This window comes from Torulaspora delbrueckii, chromosome 7 (genome assembly GCF_000243375.1).
Source record: "Torulaspora delbrueckii CBS 1146 chromosome 7, complete genome".
NCBI lineage: Eukaryota > Fungi > Ascomycota > Saccharomycetes > Saccharomycetales > Saccharomycetaceae > Torulaspora > Torulaspora delbrueckii.
The window spans coordinates 184,350-201,470 of record NC_016507.1 but is presented as its reverse complement, the minus strand read 5'-3'; the positions used below and the strand labels follow the sequence as shown (position 1 = coordinate 201,470).

The window sequence follows — 17,121 nt, the reverse complement described above, 5'->3', positions numbered from 1 at the left end:
AAAGAGTAATTTCGACAAGAAATGGTGTTCATCGCTTACTGTTATTGGGAATCAGAGATTGATATGGTGTAAATAATTTTGCTGGAGGCTGTTTTGTTGTTTGCACAGGTCTCAGACCTGTACGAGCCGCTAGGTTGTTAGTAGTGCGCATACTTTGGATTGGGTGCTGGATACATACTTTTTGGCTTGATTTACTAGTTGCGAGAGCTCTTGGAGGTGAGACTTCGATTTTGTCTTTTGCTTGATTCTTCTCATTATCTATCTTTCTGTCGAGATATTCAGGAAGTTTATCAGCTCTTTCTCTTTTAACTCTCTGCAATTGGGTTGGCGAGCTGTTGCTTGCATCCTCTATTTTTTGGAATAAACCTTGTAAGCTACGATTTATATGCTGACCATATTTCGAGATCACTTGTCTAGTCTTTTCGTCTTTCAGTTGTTCTGCTATCTCTGGGTTTCGAAGAGATGCAGTAATTTTATTAACTTCCAGTATTGTTCTGAACATGAACTGCCGTATGTCAGCTTCTATATTCTTCGGCTTTCCGTTATTGTTTTCAAGTGAGCCAGTGCATTTATCTATCCTCTTTTGCTCATCATCATTAGGAGCTCTCTCTTCAGGTATATTCAAACTGAGTTCCTGATATGTCTGTTCCAGAAAGGCTCGACTTACTCCAGACTCTTTCAAAATTTGTTGAAAGGTAAACCCTCGTCTCAGCAGGAATCTTAGCCAGTAATGAACGACCGAAACGAGGCCATTGGATTCGGATTTCCTTGGCACTTCCTTCTGAACACCGTTCTTCCTGCTCAGACGATCGTTTGATGACAGTAAAGCCTCTCTCTTCCGCAATAGACGATCGCTGAATGAGTCCATAGGATGTTAAGAGATTTTGGACCGATCGTCACAGGTTAATGATTTGGCACTATTCTTTCGAACTGTTCGTTATCAGCAAAATGTCCGATGCCCGAGCGATGCTTTGAATTTACAAAATAGCGATAGAAATTACAAGTAGACAAATGATTTTATGTGAATTGATTGTACATATATAGTTACATTCGAGGATCTATATTTAAGCGAAAACATCCTCTTGTTCAGCCTCGAGGGCCTGGTCGCCATTAGCGTCATGAAATTGCAGGAAGTGCGTTACACGATGTTGCTCATTGTAAAATTCTAATGGAATGCCTGTTCTTAATTCGTAGCTCATATTAGTTGTGAAACTTGCACCCATGAACGTGTAGTTCCAGAACCCTCCGATAGGAACCAAGAAATTACCCATAAACCGTTCGGAAAGTAAAAGTTGCGCATGTTCACTAAAAGCAGGATCGAATCCCTCAGATATCGTATTAACCATGTCCTGATTTTGCACTCCCCACCCGTAGCCCTCGTCTGTCAAATTATAGGCGGCTAACGAAACTGACCCTGGCAGCAGGCAGACTGCCAAGTCTATAGTGTCCTTGAAGGTCGTACCAAAAGTTTTCGCATGCGTTGTTACCTCTGGGGCGGCCATAAATTTTAAATCCTCCTTTTGAGTATGAATCCAGCCTAAAAGTTGTAAATCCTGAAGTTCTACCTGGTCTTCTGGCGGTTTGCAGAAAGTAACCGACTTGTTATTCCCAAGTTGAGGACATAGGGCAATTGTTCTTATCTCCTTGACATTTGGATGCTCTGATGACGAGCATCCATACAAGTAGGCAGCCACCTGAATTCTTATATCGGATATCTCCACAAACTTTTTGAGTAGGTTCCTAGGTAAGACAAAGACGTCTTTTTCTTCAATAAAGTCATCTGATGCCACGTAGATATTCTTGAGCTTCAGATACAACAGACTATTCGCAATAGCACTCTTTCGCCATTCATTCTTAGATGTGAAGGTCTCATTTTCGTAATTGGCCGAAGTAACAACAACAATCTCCTCACCTTGAGCATTGACTGTTTTGGTTTTCATGACGCTGGATGCGCCAGCATTCATCTCATCGGCTTGAGTCTCATTTCTTGCCGCCTCAAGCTCGGCCATCTTTTGCCTCTTTACAGAAGGGGCCTTGATATTTTGTCCTAAAATCAGATCCTTTATCTCAGTTTGAGTTAAAGAGGATATGTTGACGCCGTACTTCTTTCCATACGCACCCAGAATCAAGTCTCGCATTCTTGCCTCAATAGTAATCCATTGTTCGTCCGTAAATGACGGCCATAGATGGTGCTGCTTAACAGGAATAGTTGGATCGCCAAGTAGTATAATCTTTGCCTGCTCTTCGTCCGTCTTCAGTCCCCTCAGTAGTAAAATAAGCCTCGAAAACGCTGTGTATGACGAGACTCGTTCTAGCCAGTCATCGTAAATGTTGAAAAGTACCATCTGCGGTTCGGTCGCTTTCATGACCACATCTGATAACTTGTCGATGGATAGTGATGCTGCAAATGGTAACCTTAGTTCCGTAGGTCTTATTGAGATATTCGGGAAGTCCAACATGTGAACTTCTAATGGATCAAGCATGGCTTTCCGAGTAACAATAATTTGCTTTGGTTGCTCTTCCTTCGGTAGAGATCTTATCAGTGCACTTACTTCTTCTGCAGTTTTCCATTTAGCCAGCTGACTTAACCGTTTTTGACCTGCCCATACGGAAGTATGAATGATCTTTAGGAACAAATGACCCGTCTTGGGGTTCAAAGTGAAAACACAACCATTGATGGCCTTGGTGGCAACATTGCCTTCAAATGTTTTGTGAACTGCAACCCTGTACACATTGGTATCGTCAACAAAAAGTTTCACATCATTATTGAACAATTCACTGTAATTCGATGAGTTTAGGAAAGGTTCTTGAATGTTCGATTGGTAGATTTGCAGGCCCTTCCTAATACGCTCACGAAGAACATACAACGCAGGATTTGCCTTCATAATAGTCCTCATACTGTTTTGTACCAAGGGTTTTAATCCAGTGAACCAGTTACCATACGCGTCATACATGTTGTAAGCCAGGTCAATGCTAATCATGACACCGGTGGCAGAAGGGTACATGCTTACGTTGTCGGTGGTATAGTCTAGAAACTTGGCCCGGACATATCTTGATATGTCATGAGAATCATAATCACCATATCTCAATTGTACATCAAACCACATCTTGTTGGTAAATGTGGCATCAAATGAGTCCTTTGAATTATGGAGCAGAGAAGGCCTGGATACTGCCCATTGGTAGACGCTGTTCATAGTTATATCGGCAGCACTAGAGTTCATCTTGTAGGATTTACGTGGATGAACGGCCTCCTTAGTCACAGATTCTATTTGTAGAGCTTCCAACTCGCCATCTAAAATTTGACAAATATCGAACACAATACTTTCATGGATCTTCTGCCACAAATGTGCTCGGAAAATTTGAATAAGTGATATCTTCAAGGTGGGAATCTTACCATGCAAAAATATACCAGTCAAATCCAATTGAACCAAAAACCCAACGTAGACGTTGGCTCTATTAATTGTGGGTGACCACCATAAAGTAAAACGACGATTTGGAATCTGACTCAGACCCGTCCTTTGAGCATGCGTCAATTTCTTGAATTGCATAGAATCTTCAAAACCAGCCGCCTTCTCCCAGAACAATCCCTCCCATGAGCTAAATCCTGTACCCTTGAAGAGAGTATGTTCGAGAATTGTTTCTATGCCTCCGAGAGCCTGGATGACATCTGTCCGGTAGGCATTTAGATTCCATAATTTACCATCATGATGAGAATTAGTCCACCAAAATGGACTGTTACGCTCCAGTGAATACTTTTTGAATTCTCGCCGTGCGCGATGGCCCCTATCGTAGGCTAATACGTGACGGTCCTTCTGAAACAGAGTGCTAATTCTTGGTATACCTCTGTCCCAAGAGCCTTCAAGCTCTTCGAAAGCGAGCCTGCGATTCTGTTGGATGGCCTCTTGTCGCTTCGCTGCATATTCAGACCAAACACGCTGGGAGTCCAGAAATTCATTCTCCCAGGTTGTGATATAACGAAAGATAGTTGGTACTAGTTTGTCATCTTCATGGCTCATACCTGCTCTAAAATGGGTTACACCAGTTTCAGTTTGCCGTGACCACGTTAGGTCGGCTGCTGGAATCAAAATATGAGAAGCGCTAATCATACCCAAGCCACCTAATTCTTTAGGAGTATAGAAAACCGCTGGTGGGAAACGAGTGGGCATTTTAGAGTTCAATCCTATCTTGACCCTGTTTTGTATGCGGGTTTCGGCCTTGACTAAAATATCTAATAAAGGCTCTGTTGTGACAATTGCCTCTCTAAAGTAAGCAAACAATGATAAAAGTGCTGTATTCCATTTGGCTGCAATTTTAGTAAATGTGGTAGATCCTGATGCCATCAGAATCCCACGTATTTTGCTGTCAAATTCGTCAATGGCATCTTGCGAGACTTTGAGATATGCTTTGGCGGTCCTTTGCTTCGTTTGTTCTTCTAAGAGGTCCCAAACACCCTCACCGCTTGAAATTACTTCATCAGCTCTATGGTTTGGTAGGATGCGGACCTCGAAGCCGCACATCGTAAATAGCAAGTTAGGATTGTCCTTGCTATAAATTGAAACGAAGCTGCTTTCCCAGTTGAGATTGGCGAGAGAAGATGGCACACGGCCTGCGATCTCCCAGAATATTGCTCTGCCCAAATTAACATCGTGTCTCATCAAGCGCATACGAGCATCTCGTGGCCAGCATTTTTTGTTATTATAGCCGACAGCATTGAGAAAGTTCGGATCTGGATTTTCAGACAGATATTCATCAGTTAACTCATCGGTCTCCCTCTCCTCAAAACGAAGCAAGATATAAATCTTGTCCAAGTAACGTGCATAAAGTTTGATAGGACTTCTCATCTCGGTTTCAACATCTTTAAACTGCATGAAATCATTCGGATTGATAGCAGGCCCTGCCAAATCGGTGGCCCTCTCATTTCCGAGCAGAAGTAAGTCCATAACCAATCCATAATACTGGTATATGAAAGAGGAAAACTGCAGACCACGAAGAAGGCCGTACTTGTTAACGTGTGCCATATCCTTGTATGTTAAAATCACATTGTTCTTTGCAGTCATATAATCGGCCATGTTAGGATCCATAATGAGCCTTAGCAGTCTGTTCAAGAGAGTGAAGTCAATCTTTTCCGCCATCTCCCCCAAAGTAGCCTCTATAATAGCAGTTGATTGTCCATCAGAAACATCCCATGCACCAGATAAGTTATTAATACCTTGACACCACTTATATACCAACAATGGTGGAATCTCGGCATCACTAGGTTTAATCCAGTTCGGAAATAGGTTTCTTTCATCGGCTTCAAACCAAAGGTATTGGTCCAAGTATGCATCTGTAATCTTCTCAAGTGGGTCCACGGAAAAAACGGGTTTAATACTTTGGTATTGATCTACCATTGTAAGGTCAACTGACTTGAAAACTCTCTGTGTCAAAAGATATTTCTTGACTCTGTTAAGTGTTTCATGTGGGTTGTCGTATGCTTCTTCAATCAATGCTAATTCCTCACGTTCTGTTGCGTTCAGTCTGACCTTAGAGTTGTAAACATCCTTCAAATTTTCTAGCGCCAGCACAAGAATCTTGGTGTCATTTTTATATGCTAAAGGTGGAAATGGTATCGGTGAAAAGTTGCGCGATTCGAACCAACTCACCATGGTCGAGAAAATTGCAGTTGCCTCATCAGGTGTGATTTCAGGACCGTTTTTCTCAATTAGCTGCTGCCTTTCCTGTTCGTTCTTTATCCACAATCTGGTTAATCTACCTAAGTTTTTCTTTACCACAGTCTTTTCAACATGGGCACCACGTCTTATACGTTCACGGTTGTAATGGGCGGCAGAAACCCATCCGTCGGCCTTTGCCTTGATATACCTCTCAATGATGTTCTTTATTGGTTTTGGCATTCCTGGAACATTCCATGGTATATTGGCCTTCCAACATCTCCAAGCCTCACTTAAATGCTGCAGGATGGTTCTTGCTTTATTTTGCCTAATTCCTTCAGGTATCATTTCAAGTATATCTTTCATCACTGAAGCTCTCAATTCAAGATCATAGTAGGCATCAGTCCTTTGTTTTGTTGTCGTCTTGACGATTTCATTGGTCCTGCCCTCAAACTGTCGAGTCATCAAGTTACCAAGCCATCTCTCGAGCAAGGGGATAATACCTCTCATGAAGAAAATCCAGACTCTCCAAGCTGGCTGCCAGAATCCACAACCGGGGCCCTTCCCAATAATTTTGTTGAACCGATAATAGACCAAGTGCTTCAAATCTTTACACGCACGAATTTGATGCATAACCTTATACTTGTACCTGTAGATACCTGTGAGCTGGCCCAAATGATTAAAAATATAGTATATGGCATCGGCTAACTGGAAAGCATCTATATTGCCTAGTCGATGCTGCACATGGGAATCCACTAATAACTTAGTAACCTTCATTATTTCTCTCATTAAGTGAAAAGCATTACCAAATCTCGATTTTTTACGCTCTTTTGTGGTCAAGGTCTTAGTTGGTTTCAAATTGAAGTTGTAATCTAAATGAAGAAAGGTAAGACCTCGCCTATGAATGAGCAAATTCAGCATGTTATGTCCTTGGCGACATACTTGTAGGCCTGCTTCCACCCAGTCAATATTAGTTTGCTGAAAGTATTTGGTATTGCTAAAAGCTTTCAGAAGTTTGACTTTTTTGCCGTTCGTTGAGCTTCTTTTTCGCAACTCGTTCAGAACATGAGTCTTGAGCAGCTTTTGATGTGAAACTCTAGTTTTAATAGGATAATCTTCATCAGGCTGTTGTAGATACCAACTCTTTAATAAAGGAACATCTTGTGCTCTCACTGTATTCCCAGAATTTCTGTTGAATGGGTATGGTGCATAGTACAACTCTAATGCATCTTTCGTCTCGGGTAGTACGAGATCTTCTTCATCCATCAAAGGCTTTAGTCCCTCTGGGAGCAAAAACCCAGAATCTTCCTTTTTCTGTAGTGATTTCCTTTCATTTCGCCTTGATATAATAGGATTTAGTGATGAGTGGAAGTAGAATGACGGTATCTCAGGATCTTCGTCGCACCTTATAAGGCAGGAAACTGGATCATTATACCATGTTATCTCGACAGATCTGGGACGGGAATTATAAAGTTGAGGAAAAGCAACCTTGTACTCACTTCGTACTGGAATCCTGAATATTATTCTATCGATCGAGTTGAACTCATTAAAATCCTCCTCTTCTTCTAATGGATAAAGTGGCTCAAATTTTGGTCCTCCAGGTATTGCGGTATTGAGGGCCTTGGAAGTGAAAAAAGATTTCTTATCATAAAGGTAAAATTTGTTACGATCGGCGAGGTCGTTGGCAAGTGGAGAGGTGAGCCTCTGTAAATTCGCCATCACAGGTAACGGTAAGTACCAGCTTTTGTATGAAGTCCCATTCACTTTCTTCTGGTCATCTTGTAGTGGTCGACTGTCATATAGCCAATCTTTCACAAATTCATCGTCAAATTTATCTAGATTCAACCTGATTGGATCCAGCGGCTCAATATCTTGAATATTTTGAGAGTATGAAAGTGGTGGTTCGTCATCATCGAAAGCTGGAAATCTCATTCTTTTAAAATGTGACCTATCACGCTTCTCTCTTCTCATCGCTAACCACATTGTGGCCCATTGAGCGGCATAAACAGGTTCAATGACCCTCGGTATCTCATTGACAAAGGTTATGGCACCAGTAACGTGATATAACACTCTAACCTCTTTCACTTCTTCCCAGGGTTGTGGCATATTCTCTAAAAGCTTCAATACCGCATGAGGCATGTATTTGAGGGCTCCCAAGAATGATCTTTTATCGTAGTTAAATCTTTTTGATGTCATGTCAGAGTGGCTATCAATGATCTTTCGCAGATGTTCAGGAGGCATCTCTGCCTTGTGGGATGAAACTTTTCCTCCCTTCAACTTCTTGAGTCTTCTCTTTTCCTTCTTAATACGTTTTCTTTGGCTATTATTGAGGTTATCTGAATCGAGCTTCCTCTTTTTGTTGGTTGCAATGTTATCTAAAACCACAGTTGAATGACCGTTCATTCTTTTACTGGCTTCTGGGACAGATGTTGGCACTTCATCATTGAGCTCTGATGCCGGTGGCAATGGTGGTGGTGGTGGTGGTCCCATGTCTTCCTCAAGTCCAGGAGGCGGTGGAGGGAGAATAAAATTCTGATCTATACCCGGTGGAGGGGGCGGTAAATCAAATCCATCAAAACCTGGAGGCGGAGGGGGTGGTGGCAGTCCCATTGGTGACCTACCATTGCCGTTCGAATGATTTAACGGCGGAGGAGGAACCGGCGGAGGGCTGTCGCTCATTTCTCAACAACTATTCTGTATTAACCGCACTGTATTTGTTAAAAAGTGCCAAATCAGCCGACAAGTGGCAATTAACGACTTATTTAGCTATGTTTGACCTATCGAAAGATGCGATGAGTAGTGATATTTTACTTACATGTTAGACCAAGGTAACTACACACGATTAAGCACTTCGAGAAGATGATCGAGCTTATGAAGGCCAATTCACCACTTTCTACTGTATTCTTTGCCTGCACTCTCGAGCTATTGACCTGGCTTCTTCTATCTCTTGTGAAGTTCCGTGAGAGACCCCGACGGCGTAGTTATAGGCTTGTTCGTAATTCTTTCTCTTGGCTTCGTATTTTGCAAGCCATAACCTTGCCTTAGCAGTTTCATCGGTAACAATACCCTCGGTTGCGTCCTCGACGTCCACACACTGTATCATGAATTTTCGACAGTTGACGATGTCGTGTACTTGCTCGCATAATTCGGCAAGACGGTAAAAGAGAACACTGTTTTGGTCAACGTTTACTGAAAGTTGCAGAGCCCGCTCGTAGCATTTTATGGCTTCCTGTCTGTTGCCTACCTTTGCGTAGCAGGATGCTAATGCTTGCCACATTCTCTTGTCTAGTGGTTTTAAGGTACAAGCTTTCTGGAAGTAGTATAATGAGTAAAGATGCATGTCAAGTACTTCGTATGCCTGCCCAAGACCATACCATGCTTTGAAATCCTTGGTGTTCATGTCAACTGCTCGACGGTAGCACTCGATTGCAGCATGTGAGTTTCTTAGTTCGACGAATTCGTGACCCATAAGTGTCCATGCATTTGTGCAGTTCTTGTTCAAAGTAAGCGCCCTGCGGAAATACATGATGGATTTTTCGTGCTCTTGTCTAGCGCTGTAGTAATTTGCAATGGCACAACACGTCTCTGGTCGAAACTTATCGACGTGTGATGTGAACTGTGCCAAGTACGCTAACTTGAAATGTTTTTGCATGACGTAGAGAATATTCGAATAAGTATCCAAGTCGTCAAGCCTATAGGGGTCAGATTTGATTATTTGATCAAACAGGTTTTCTGCGTTCATATAGTCCATGTAGTTATAATTCGTTAATGCATTCTGTGCCTTGAGATAGGTGAAGTTAGGGAAGATCGTGTGCAAAAAATGAAGCTCTTCAATGAAGATGTCAACATCCCCACTAAATTCCTGGAAAAGTGCAAGCCTGAAAAATTTCATCATTATGTTGTTTTCAATTGTGCCTTGTGACCCGATATTTTCTGTTTCTTCCAGCTTAAATCTTTCTTCCATATGCTTCATGAGTAGTAGTGATTCATCCGACCTAGATAGACAGTCAAGAAGCTCAACCCAACAGGTCCAGTTGAATGAGTAACCCGATAGCGATCGCAGGAAACATGACGTGGCTTCACTCTTGTTATCATCCTGCTTTAACAGCACACCTTTCAGGTAGTAAAGTAATGAGACTCCTAAACCCGAATTCTTTTCTTTGGTCTTTAACTCCTCCAAATATGAACTGAGTTCCTTCATTATAGCTGACGAGTCGGTCTGCTGCTCATCACGAGACGCAGATTCTGGAAATGCATTCTGCGGTACATGGGTCGTATCAGTCTCACCAGTATGGCTTCCGCCTCGAATCATATGTTTTGGAGGTTTACCAGTTGTCAGTACATCTTCCATATTCCCACGACTCTTCCTATCCCATGAGAGGTACTCGGAATACAGTTTGAGGAACTTCAAACATGGATTGGTGACGTTTTTCAAAAAGAAGGCACACCTATCGAATTCTTTGCAATCAAAAAGTGTCGACGCCAATAAGTAAAGATCATATTCCTGCTCTGAAAGATCTGCAAAGCTTCCACAACTCCTTTCCTGTGGAGCCTCCGTGGATCGGTCATACCCACCAGTTCCAGCAGAACCTGCTGCATTCGAAGATGTGGGACTTGATGGAGGTAGTTCTGCCATTCCCCATAGTGCTTCAGCAGACCATTTCGACGACTTATGTAGCTTCCACTTTGACAATTCAGTAGCAGACTTTCTCAATTGCAGCCTAATCTCCTGCTCAACCTGTGCCGGCTCTTCAACGATCATGAATCTTTGACCAGCTTGTTCTTTGTGGTGATTTATTTATTAGCTTGTTAAGAGATCGCCTCATCACAAAATGAAGGTCTTACTGAAACTTATCAAATAGTAAACAGAGAGAGAACTCAAACTACAAAGGAGCTACTACACCTCAAAAGTTATCAATTCGATGGAAAGTGGTTGTTTTGATATGCTCTGTGAGCAGGAGCAAGCTTTACAAGAAAACCATAGACGCTTGGACGCAGTTGTTAAAGTGTTAAGTGAGCTAGCGGAGCCGGCCAAAACAGAGCCTGAACAAATACGGCTATTGCAATCACTGTCCGAAGAGTATGAAGAGCTAGTTGGAAGCTCGATTGATTTGAGGTACGTCAAATATCAGACCCGAGAGTCTCAAATTGCTGCATCAAATAAAACAAGACGTAATGCCGACTATACCAAGTTACAGAATATAGAGGGATTGGCAGAGTTTGTTACTTTGTATGAGATGGTCAGTATGGACTATTTGAGATATGTGAATTTGTTGGAGAGGCTTTCTGTTGATTTGGTAAAGGAGATCGAGATTGCAGATCCAACAGTGACAGAATTTGTAGTGAATAAGTGGAACCCTCCCAAGGGCATATTCGAAATATTAGATGAATTGGCTGATCCGGCCACCGACGTGGTCGCTGTACGATCACGTTTGAATGGATACTTGGATCGAATTAAGATGGAGCGGGCCAAGTATACCATTGAAAACAAGCATTCTTTACAGGGTACTCTAAGGGACCTCAACAAAGAAGTTAGCAACTGGAGAAAGGAGTGGGATTCCATTGAGAACGTAATGTTTGGTGATGGTTCACACTCTATGAAGAAAATGCTACAAAACATTGATTCTCTTAAATCGAAATTAGATATCGAGAAATCGGCGCAAGACACAGAAGTTGAAATGGAAAGGAGTGCTTTTTAATCCTTCCTGATGATGTTGGGTTTGTTTAATACTGTATACTAGTTAAGACACAATTACAGACAAAGCGCGATGAGCATATCTTACCACGGTGAACGCTAAAAGAGAACGACCAGTCGAGATGAAAAGAGGACTTTCCTTACGTTTGAACTGCTCCGGCATTTGTGGAAGACGATTGCTTAGCCAAAAATCAATCAATGCCCCAGACAATGCTCCTCGAGCTGCAGATAACGAACAGTGGCTTGATCAATTGAGGCGGACAAGAAGAGGCCCCAATCCAGCATTTAGCTCAACTCAATCGAATGATCCACTACCAGATAGAGTGAAGAAGCAGAATTCAAATCGATTTCCAGTGGAAATACTCTCTAGCCCCCCGGATACTCAGTATATTGAAGTGGAAGCAGCGTTAGCTAACTTCACGTCGATCAAGTATCTACAACATTTCGACAGACATAAGCATAGACAAGGTAACTTCGTGGATGTTCGAATTATCAAATGCCGTAGCGGAAATGGAGGTGATGGTGTAGTGTCGTTCTTTAGGGATGCGGGCAGATCAATTGGTCCACCAGATGGTGGTGACGGAGGCGATGGGGGAAGTGTCTACGTACTAGCTGTCGAGGGTCTTAACTCCCTGTCAAAACTGAGGACAACTTATATAGCCAGTGAAGGTTCCAATGGTGCTTCTGATCAATTGGACGGTGCAAGAGGTAAGGATATTTTGATTACTGTACCAGTGGGAACTGTAATACGTTGGTGCATGGATCCAAAGTTGACTCGAGAGTTTGTTCATAAGAAGCTTAAAGACCAAAACGAGGGTTCTCTTCGAGCCATTCTCAATGATAACAAGGTAAGATTGGACTGCACAGGGAAATATGAGCTTGATACTCACCCAAAGAACATACAGTTGTTTAGAGATGCATACAAACCAGGGGAAGGTTGGCTATTCAAGGGTAAACATGAAGAGTATCATAAGGATAAAGATTGGTTTATTGATCTGAGCAAGAAAGTTGAATCCTACGATCTTAACTTGTATGACACAGAGCTCAGGGAGGATAAATTTCCGCTTTTTGGTCTTGATCTTAATAAACCTACAGATAAGCCCATATGTCTCCTCAAGGGGGGGAAGGGTGGTCTTGGAAATATGCATTTTTTGACCAATCTAATCAGGAATCCAAGATTTGCCAAGTCTGGAAGAAAAGGTTTGGAGCAATACCTTATGTTTGAGCTGAAGAGCATCGCAGACCTTGGTCTTGTTGGGCTACCGAATGCCGGTAAATCTACAATCCTGAACAGAATATCCAACGCTAAACCAAGAATAGGCCATTGGGAATTCACTACCCTGTCACCAACTATCGGCACCATTGATTTGAATGTTGGTGAATCTTCATTCACTGTGGCAGACATTCCGGGTATTGTGAAAGATGCCTCTCATGACCGCGGGATGGGACTGGAGTTCCTAAGACATATCGAGCGTTCAAAAGGGTGGGTTTTTGTTGTCAGTATCGCCAATGATGATCCAATGGCGGATTTGCAGATCTTGATCAATGAATTAGGTGGTTTGGAAAAAGTTAAGGCTAAGAACGTCCTAGTTGTTTGTAACAAGGCCGACATCGATTGCAACAAAGAGGAACCGATCTTGAAGTTCCAAAAGGTCAAAGAGTTCTGCTCAGAACACAATTGGGATGTTCTACCTATGAGTGCACTCAAGGGAGAAAACGTAGATATTCTTGTTCAGAAGATGGCCAAATGTGCCGAGGCGGTAAGACTTTCCTGATACCTCATATTTTATTTGCACAGATTAATTATTCATTTATACAAGATAGAAACTCAAATTGACCCCGTAATCCTCGAGATGACAGCATTAGTTGAAGTATTCTTTGTGGTGTAGATCATTTTCTTAAGCGATAAGTGAAAAATTTTGGGCCATCTCATCGCATCTCATCTCGAAGCCTAAAAAAGAATTACGAATACTAAGGAGCCATGTCTGAGTCATCTGTTAGTACTTTCAAGTCGTTGGGACTGCCAAGATGGTTAGTTGATGCCTTATCGGCGATGAGAATTACACAACCTACTTCTATTCAGAAAGGATGCATACCGGCCATCATGAAAGGTGGTGATTGCATAGGTGGAGCCAAGACCGGTTCTGGTAAGACTATTGCATTTGCGGCACCTATGCTGACTAAATGGTCCGAAGATCCTAGCGGGATGTTTGGTGTTGTTCTTACACCGACAAGAGAACTGGCAATGCAAATCGCGGAGCAGTTTACTGCCCTTGGAAGCAGTATGAACATCAGAGTTTCTATAGTGGTCGGTGGTGAAAGTATTGTCAAACAGGCACTGGAGTTGCAAAGAAAACCACACTTTATCATTGCGACCCCGGGCAGACTGGCACATCATATCCTAAACAGTGGAGAAGATACAGTGGGTGGCTTGATGCGAGCCAAATTTCTCGTTTTAGATGAAGCAGATAGTTTACTGACAAGTACATTTGCCAAGGATCTCAATGTATGCGTGAGCGCCCTACCGCCAAAGGACAAAAGGCAGACACTACTTTTCACCGCTACCATCACTGATCAAGTGAGAGCATTGCAAGACGCACCAAGTCAAGAAAACAAGCCACCGCTATATTGTTACGAAGTGGAAAATGTGGACAACGTTGCTGTGCCGTCCACTTTGAAGACAGAGTACATTTTAATCCCAGAATATGTCAAGGAAGCATACCTTTATCATTTATTGACATCCGAAGAGTATAAAGATTCCAGTGCAATAATCTTTGTTAATAGAACTATGACCGCCGAGATAATGAGAAGAACACTTAAAAATTTGGACATAAGAGTAGCCTCTCTACACTCTCAGATGCCTCAGCAGGAAAGAACAAACTCTTTGCAGCGATTCCGTGCCAACGCCGCTAGAGTTCTGATAGCCACCGATGTTGCCTCTAGAGGTCTTGATATCCCCGTAGTTGAACTAGTTGTCAACTACGATATCCCATCAGATCCCGACGTTTACATTCACAGATCAGGTCGTACTGCTCGTGCTGGAAGACGAGGTGATGCCATTTCCTTCATCACACAGCGTGATATCTCCAGAATCGAGGCAATTGAGACACGTATCAATAAGAAGATGGAAGAGTGTACATTGGTAGGAGATACAGCGGTGATAAGAAAATCGTTAAACAAAGTGACGAAGGCCAAAAGAGAGTCTCTAATGGCTATGGAAAAGGAGAACTTTGGTGAAAGAAGGAAAATTCAGAGACAAAAGAACATGAACCAGAAGGGACACAGGGCATAGCGTACAATAAATACGATTTTTTATAGATTTTTCACTTTATTGGTTGTTTTTCATTAATGCGATGAACTTGAAAAAATACATCAAATGAACGAAAGACATGTAATAGAGCAGTTTAGCCGCTAGAAACAATTACTTGAAGATGTCTAGAGCCAATGAAATCCAACAAAAATTGAATTTGCAAGCAGAACTTCAAAAAACGTTCAATGGAAACGCTCGGAAAGTTATGGGATGGCTAGATAAGAACGAGCCTGACAAACAGCCTGATGTCACCGAACTAAACAGCAGTAAAGAATCTTTCTTCACACTGCCAGTGGTCCAAGCAGGATCGGGACTCAACTTTGCTGCTGCAACTACGAACTTAGACCACAAAGAAGATATTCACACTGTTGGCGAATTTATTCGCAGCGATAAGAAAGTCAGTTCACTCTCGAAGAAAAGGCGACACCAGCCTGATATCCGTGCAAACACTGTACACAGGATCTCTAACGATGATACAAGGGCAATGATAGCTCTAAAGAGGAAGATGAGGCAAACACAAAGAGATTCCATAAGACATGACGTCCGCCTAGAGAAGACAGCGCCCGATGCAAGAACAGCCAACAGCAACGAAGATGATAGTGAGGATGAAGAGGAACGAGCAGTGCAAAAGACAACTAAGAAGACTGTTGGGCTACTCTTCAATGGCAAGAAGAAGAGAAAGTGATCATACTAAAGCTGTAAGTCACGTGATCTAATAGCACTTCTCATCGCTTTTTGGCAAAATTTTTCAGCTCATCGCTTAAAAAAAGTGCTTAGTTATAAGAAGATGAGCTTAGTAGAAGTCGACTTCCTAGGGTATTAGAACTATTTGTGGAGGTCATTAGCCATGAATTATACGCACATGGATCAAGACCAGCTGCAGCAGCAGCAGCAGCAGGTTGCAACAGTTTTATGTTGTAACTGTGGTGTGCCAATCGATGGGTCCGGAGGACTGGTTATGTGTTACGACTGTATCAAGATGACTGTGGATATCACGGCCGGCATTCCTAGAGAAGCCAACGTTTCCTTCTGCAGAAACTGTGAGAGGTTCCTGCAACCCCCCGGACAATGGGTTAGAGCCGATTTGGAATCCAGAGAGTTGTTGGCGATCTGTCTGCGTCGATTAAAAGGTTTGACCAAGGTTAGATTAGTAGACGCATCTTTCATCTGGACCGAACCACATTCCAGACGTATTAGAGTGAAACTGACTGTGCAAGGTGAAGCTATCGCCAATACTATCATTCAGCAAACTTTTGAAGTGGAATATGTGGTGATTGCAATGCAATGCCCTGACTGTGCTAAATCTTACACCACTCACACTTGGAGAGCAGCCGTCCAAATTAGACAAAAGGTTCCACACAAAAGGACTTTCTTGTATTTGGAACAGTTGATCCTGAAGCATAACGCCCATGTGGATACGATTTCCATTAGTGAGGCAAAGGATGGGCTTGATTTCTTCTATGGGCAAAAGAATCACGCCGTTAAGATGATCGATTTCTTGAACGCAGCTGTGCCCATCAAGTACAAGAAATCCGAAGAACTAATCTCCCAAGATACCCACACCGGTAGCTCGACTTATAAGTTCTCGTATTCCGTGGAAATCGTGCCTATTTGCAGAGATGATCTCGTTGTTCTGCCCGGTAAGCTAGCCAAGTCCCTAGGTAACATATCTCCATTTGTTCTGTGTTCGAAAGTGACTAACGCAGTTCAATTTCTGGATCCCAACACTTTGCAAACGGCGGACGTACCGGCATCAGTATACTGGAGAGCTCCATTCCATTCATTGGCTGATGTGTCTCAATTGATCGAGTTCATCGTCCTAGATGTGGAACCTACCGGAGTGAGCCGCGGTAAAAGAGTACTAGCCGATATCACAGTCGCCAGAGCTGCAGATCTTGGTGTTAACGATCAGGAATACTATGTCAGATCTCACCTAGGGGCTATTTGCCATGCTGGTGACAGTGTCATGGGTTACTACGTTGCAAACTCCAACTACAACTCAGATCTGTTTGATGGTCTGAATATTGACCATGTTCCCGATGTTGTCCTAGTCAAGAAGTTATACCGTAGAAAGACTAAGAAGAATAGAAACTGGAAGTTGAAGAGAATGGCCAAAGAACACAAGGAGATTGATGCTTCTCAAGATTACTCTTCAAGAGCTCAAAGACAAGAGATGGAACGTGCCGAAAGAGATTACGAAGTCTTCTTGCAAGAACTAGAAGAAGATGATGAATTGAGACAAGGTGTCAATCTATATAAGAGTGCTGGCCAGGCTTCAGCAGAGCATGAAATGGAAGAAGAAGATGAAGAAGATGCTCCACAGATCGATATCGATGAGTTGTTGGACGAGCTTGATGACATGACTTTGGAAGACGGGGGAGCGGATGAAACGGTAGCTTAGGCAGGTCAAGAAACCGTTCGATGGATATATAATTCTTTAACATTATTTGTACAATAATCTCGACCGA

At 42.5% G+C, this 17,121-nt stretch overlaps 8 protein-coding genes across 8 annotated transcripts; 5 read left to right on the top strand and 3 right to left on the bottom strand.

The window, feature by feature from the left end:
- Positions 1-28: 28 nt before the first annotated feature.
- Positions 29-868, bottom strand: TDEL0G00980 (uncharacterized protein; the record flags this gene model as incomplete). The annotated part of the gene is made up of 1 exon (XM_003682628.1): positions 29-868. The coding sequence occupies one exon, from the start codon at positions 866-868 to the stop codon at positions 29-31; it is 840 nt and encodes a 279-aa protein (XP_003682676.1).
- A 196-nt stretch (positions 869-1,064) lies between these two features.
- Positions 1,065-8,327, bottom strand: PRP8 (U4/U6-U5 snRNP complex subunit PRP8; the record flags this gene model as incomplete). The annotated part of the gene is made up of 1 exon (XM_003682627.1): positions 1,065-8,327. The coding sequence occupies one exon, from the start codon at positions 8,325-8,327 to the stop codon at positions 1,065-1,067; it is 7,263 nt and encodes a 2,420-aa protein (XP_003682675.1).
- A 214-nt stretch (positions 8,328-8,541) lies between these two features.
- CDC23 (anaphase promoting complex subunit CDC23) lies at positions 8,542-10,410 on the bottom strand (the record flags this gene model as incomplete). The annotated part of the gene is made up of 1 exon (XM_003682626.1): positions 8,542-10,410. One exon carries the CDS (start codon positions 10,408-10,410, stop codon positions 8,542-8,544), a length of 1,869 nt encoding a protein of 622 aa, XP_003682674.1.
- Positions 10,411-10,570: 160 nt separating this feature from the next.
- THP2 (Thp2p) lies at positions 10,571-11,347 on the top strand (the record flags this gene model as incomplete). Its single annotated transcript, XM_003682625.1, has 1 exon — positions 10,571-11,347. The coding sequence occupies one exon, from the start codon at positions 10,571-10,573 to the stop codon at positions 11,345-11,347; it is 777 nt and encodes a 258-aa protein (XP_003682673.1).
- A 118-nt stretch (positions 11,348-11,465) lies between these two features.
- Positions 11,466-13,118, top strand: MTG2 (putative GTPase MTG2; the record flags this gene model as incomplete). Its single annotated transcript, XM_003682624.1, has 1 exon — positions 11,466-13,118. The coding sequence occupies one exon, from the start codon at positions 11,466-11,468 to the stop codon at positions 13,116-13,118; it is 1,653 nt and encodes a 550-aa protein (XP_003682672.1).
- A 206-nt stretch (positions 13,119-13,324) lies between these two features.
- Positions 13,325-14,635, top strand: DBP8 (ATP-dependent RNA helicase DBP8; the record flags this gene model as incomplete). Its single annotated transcript, XM_003682623.1, has 1 exon — positions 13,325-14,635. One exon carries the CDS (start codon positions 13,325-13,327, stop codon positions 14,633-14,635), a length of 1,311 nt encoding a protein of 436 aa, XP_003682671.1.
- A 139-nt stretch (positions 14,636-14,774) lies between these two features.
- On the top strand, positions 14,775-15,338 carry NOP19 (Nop19p; the record flags this gene model as incomplete). Its single annotated transcript, XM_003682622.1, has 1 exon — positions 14,775-15,338. One exon carries the CDS (start codon positions 14,775-14,777, stop codon positions 15,336-15,338), a length of 564 nt encoding a protein of 187 aa, XP_003682670.1.
- A 162-nt stretch (positions 15,339-15,500) lies between these two features.
- On the top strand, positions 15,501-17,054 carry NMD3 (ribosome-binding protein NMD3; the record flags this gene model as incomplete). Its single annotated transcript, XM_003682621.1, has 1 exon — positions 15,501-17,054. The coding sequence occupies one exon, from the start codon at positions 15,501-15,503 to the stop codon at positions 17,052-17,054; it is 1,554 nt and encodes a 517-aa protein (XP_003682669.1).
- Between the last annotated feature and the right edge of the window lie 67 nt (positions 17,055-17,121).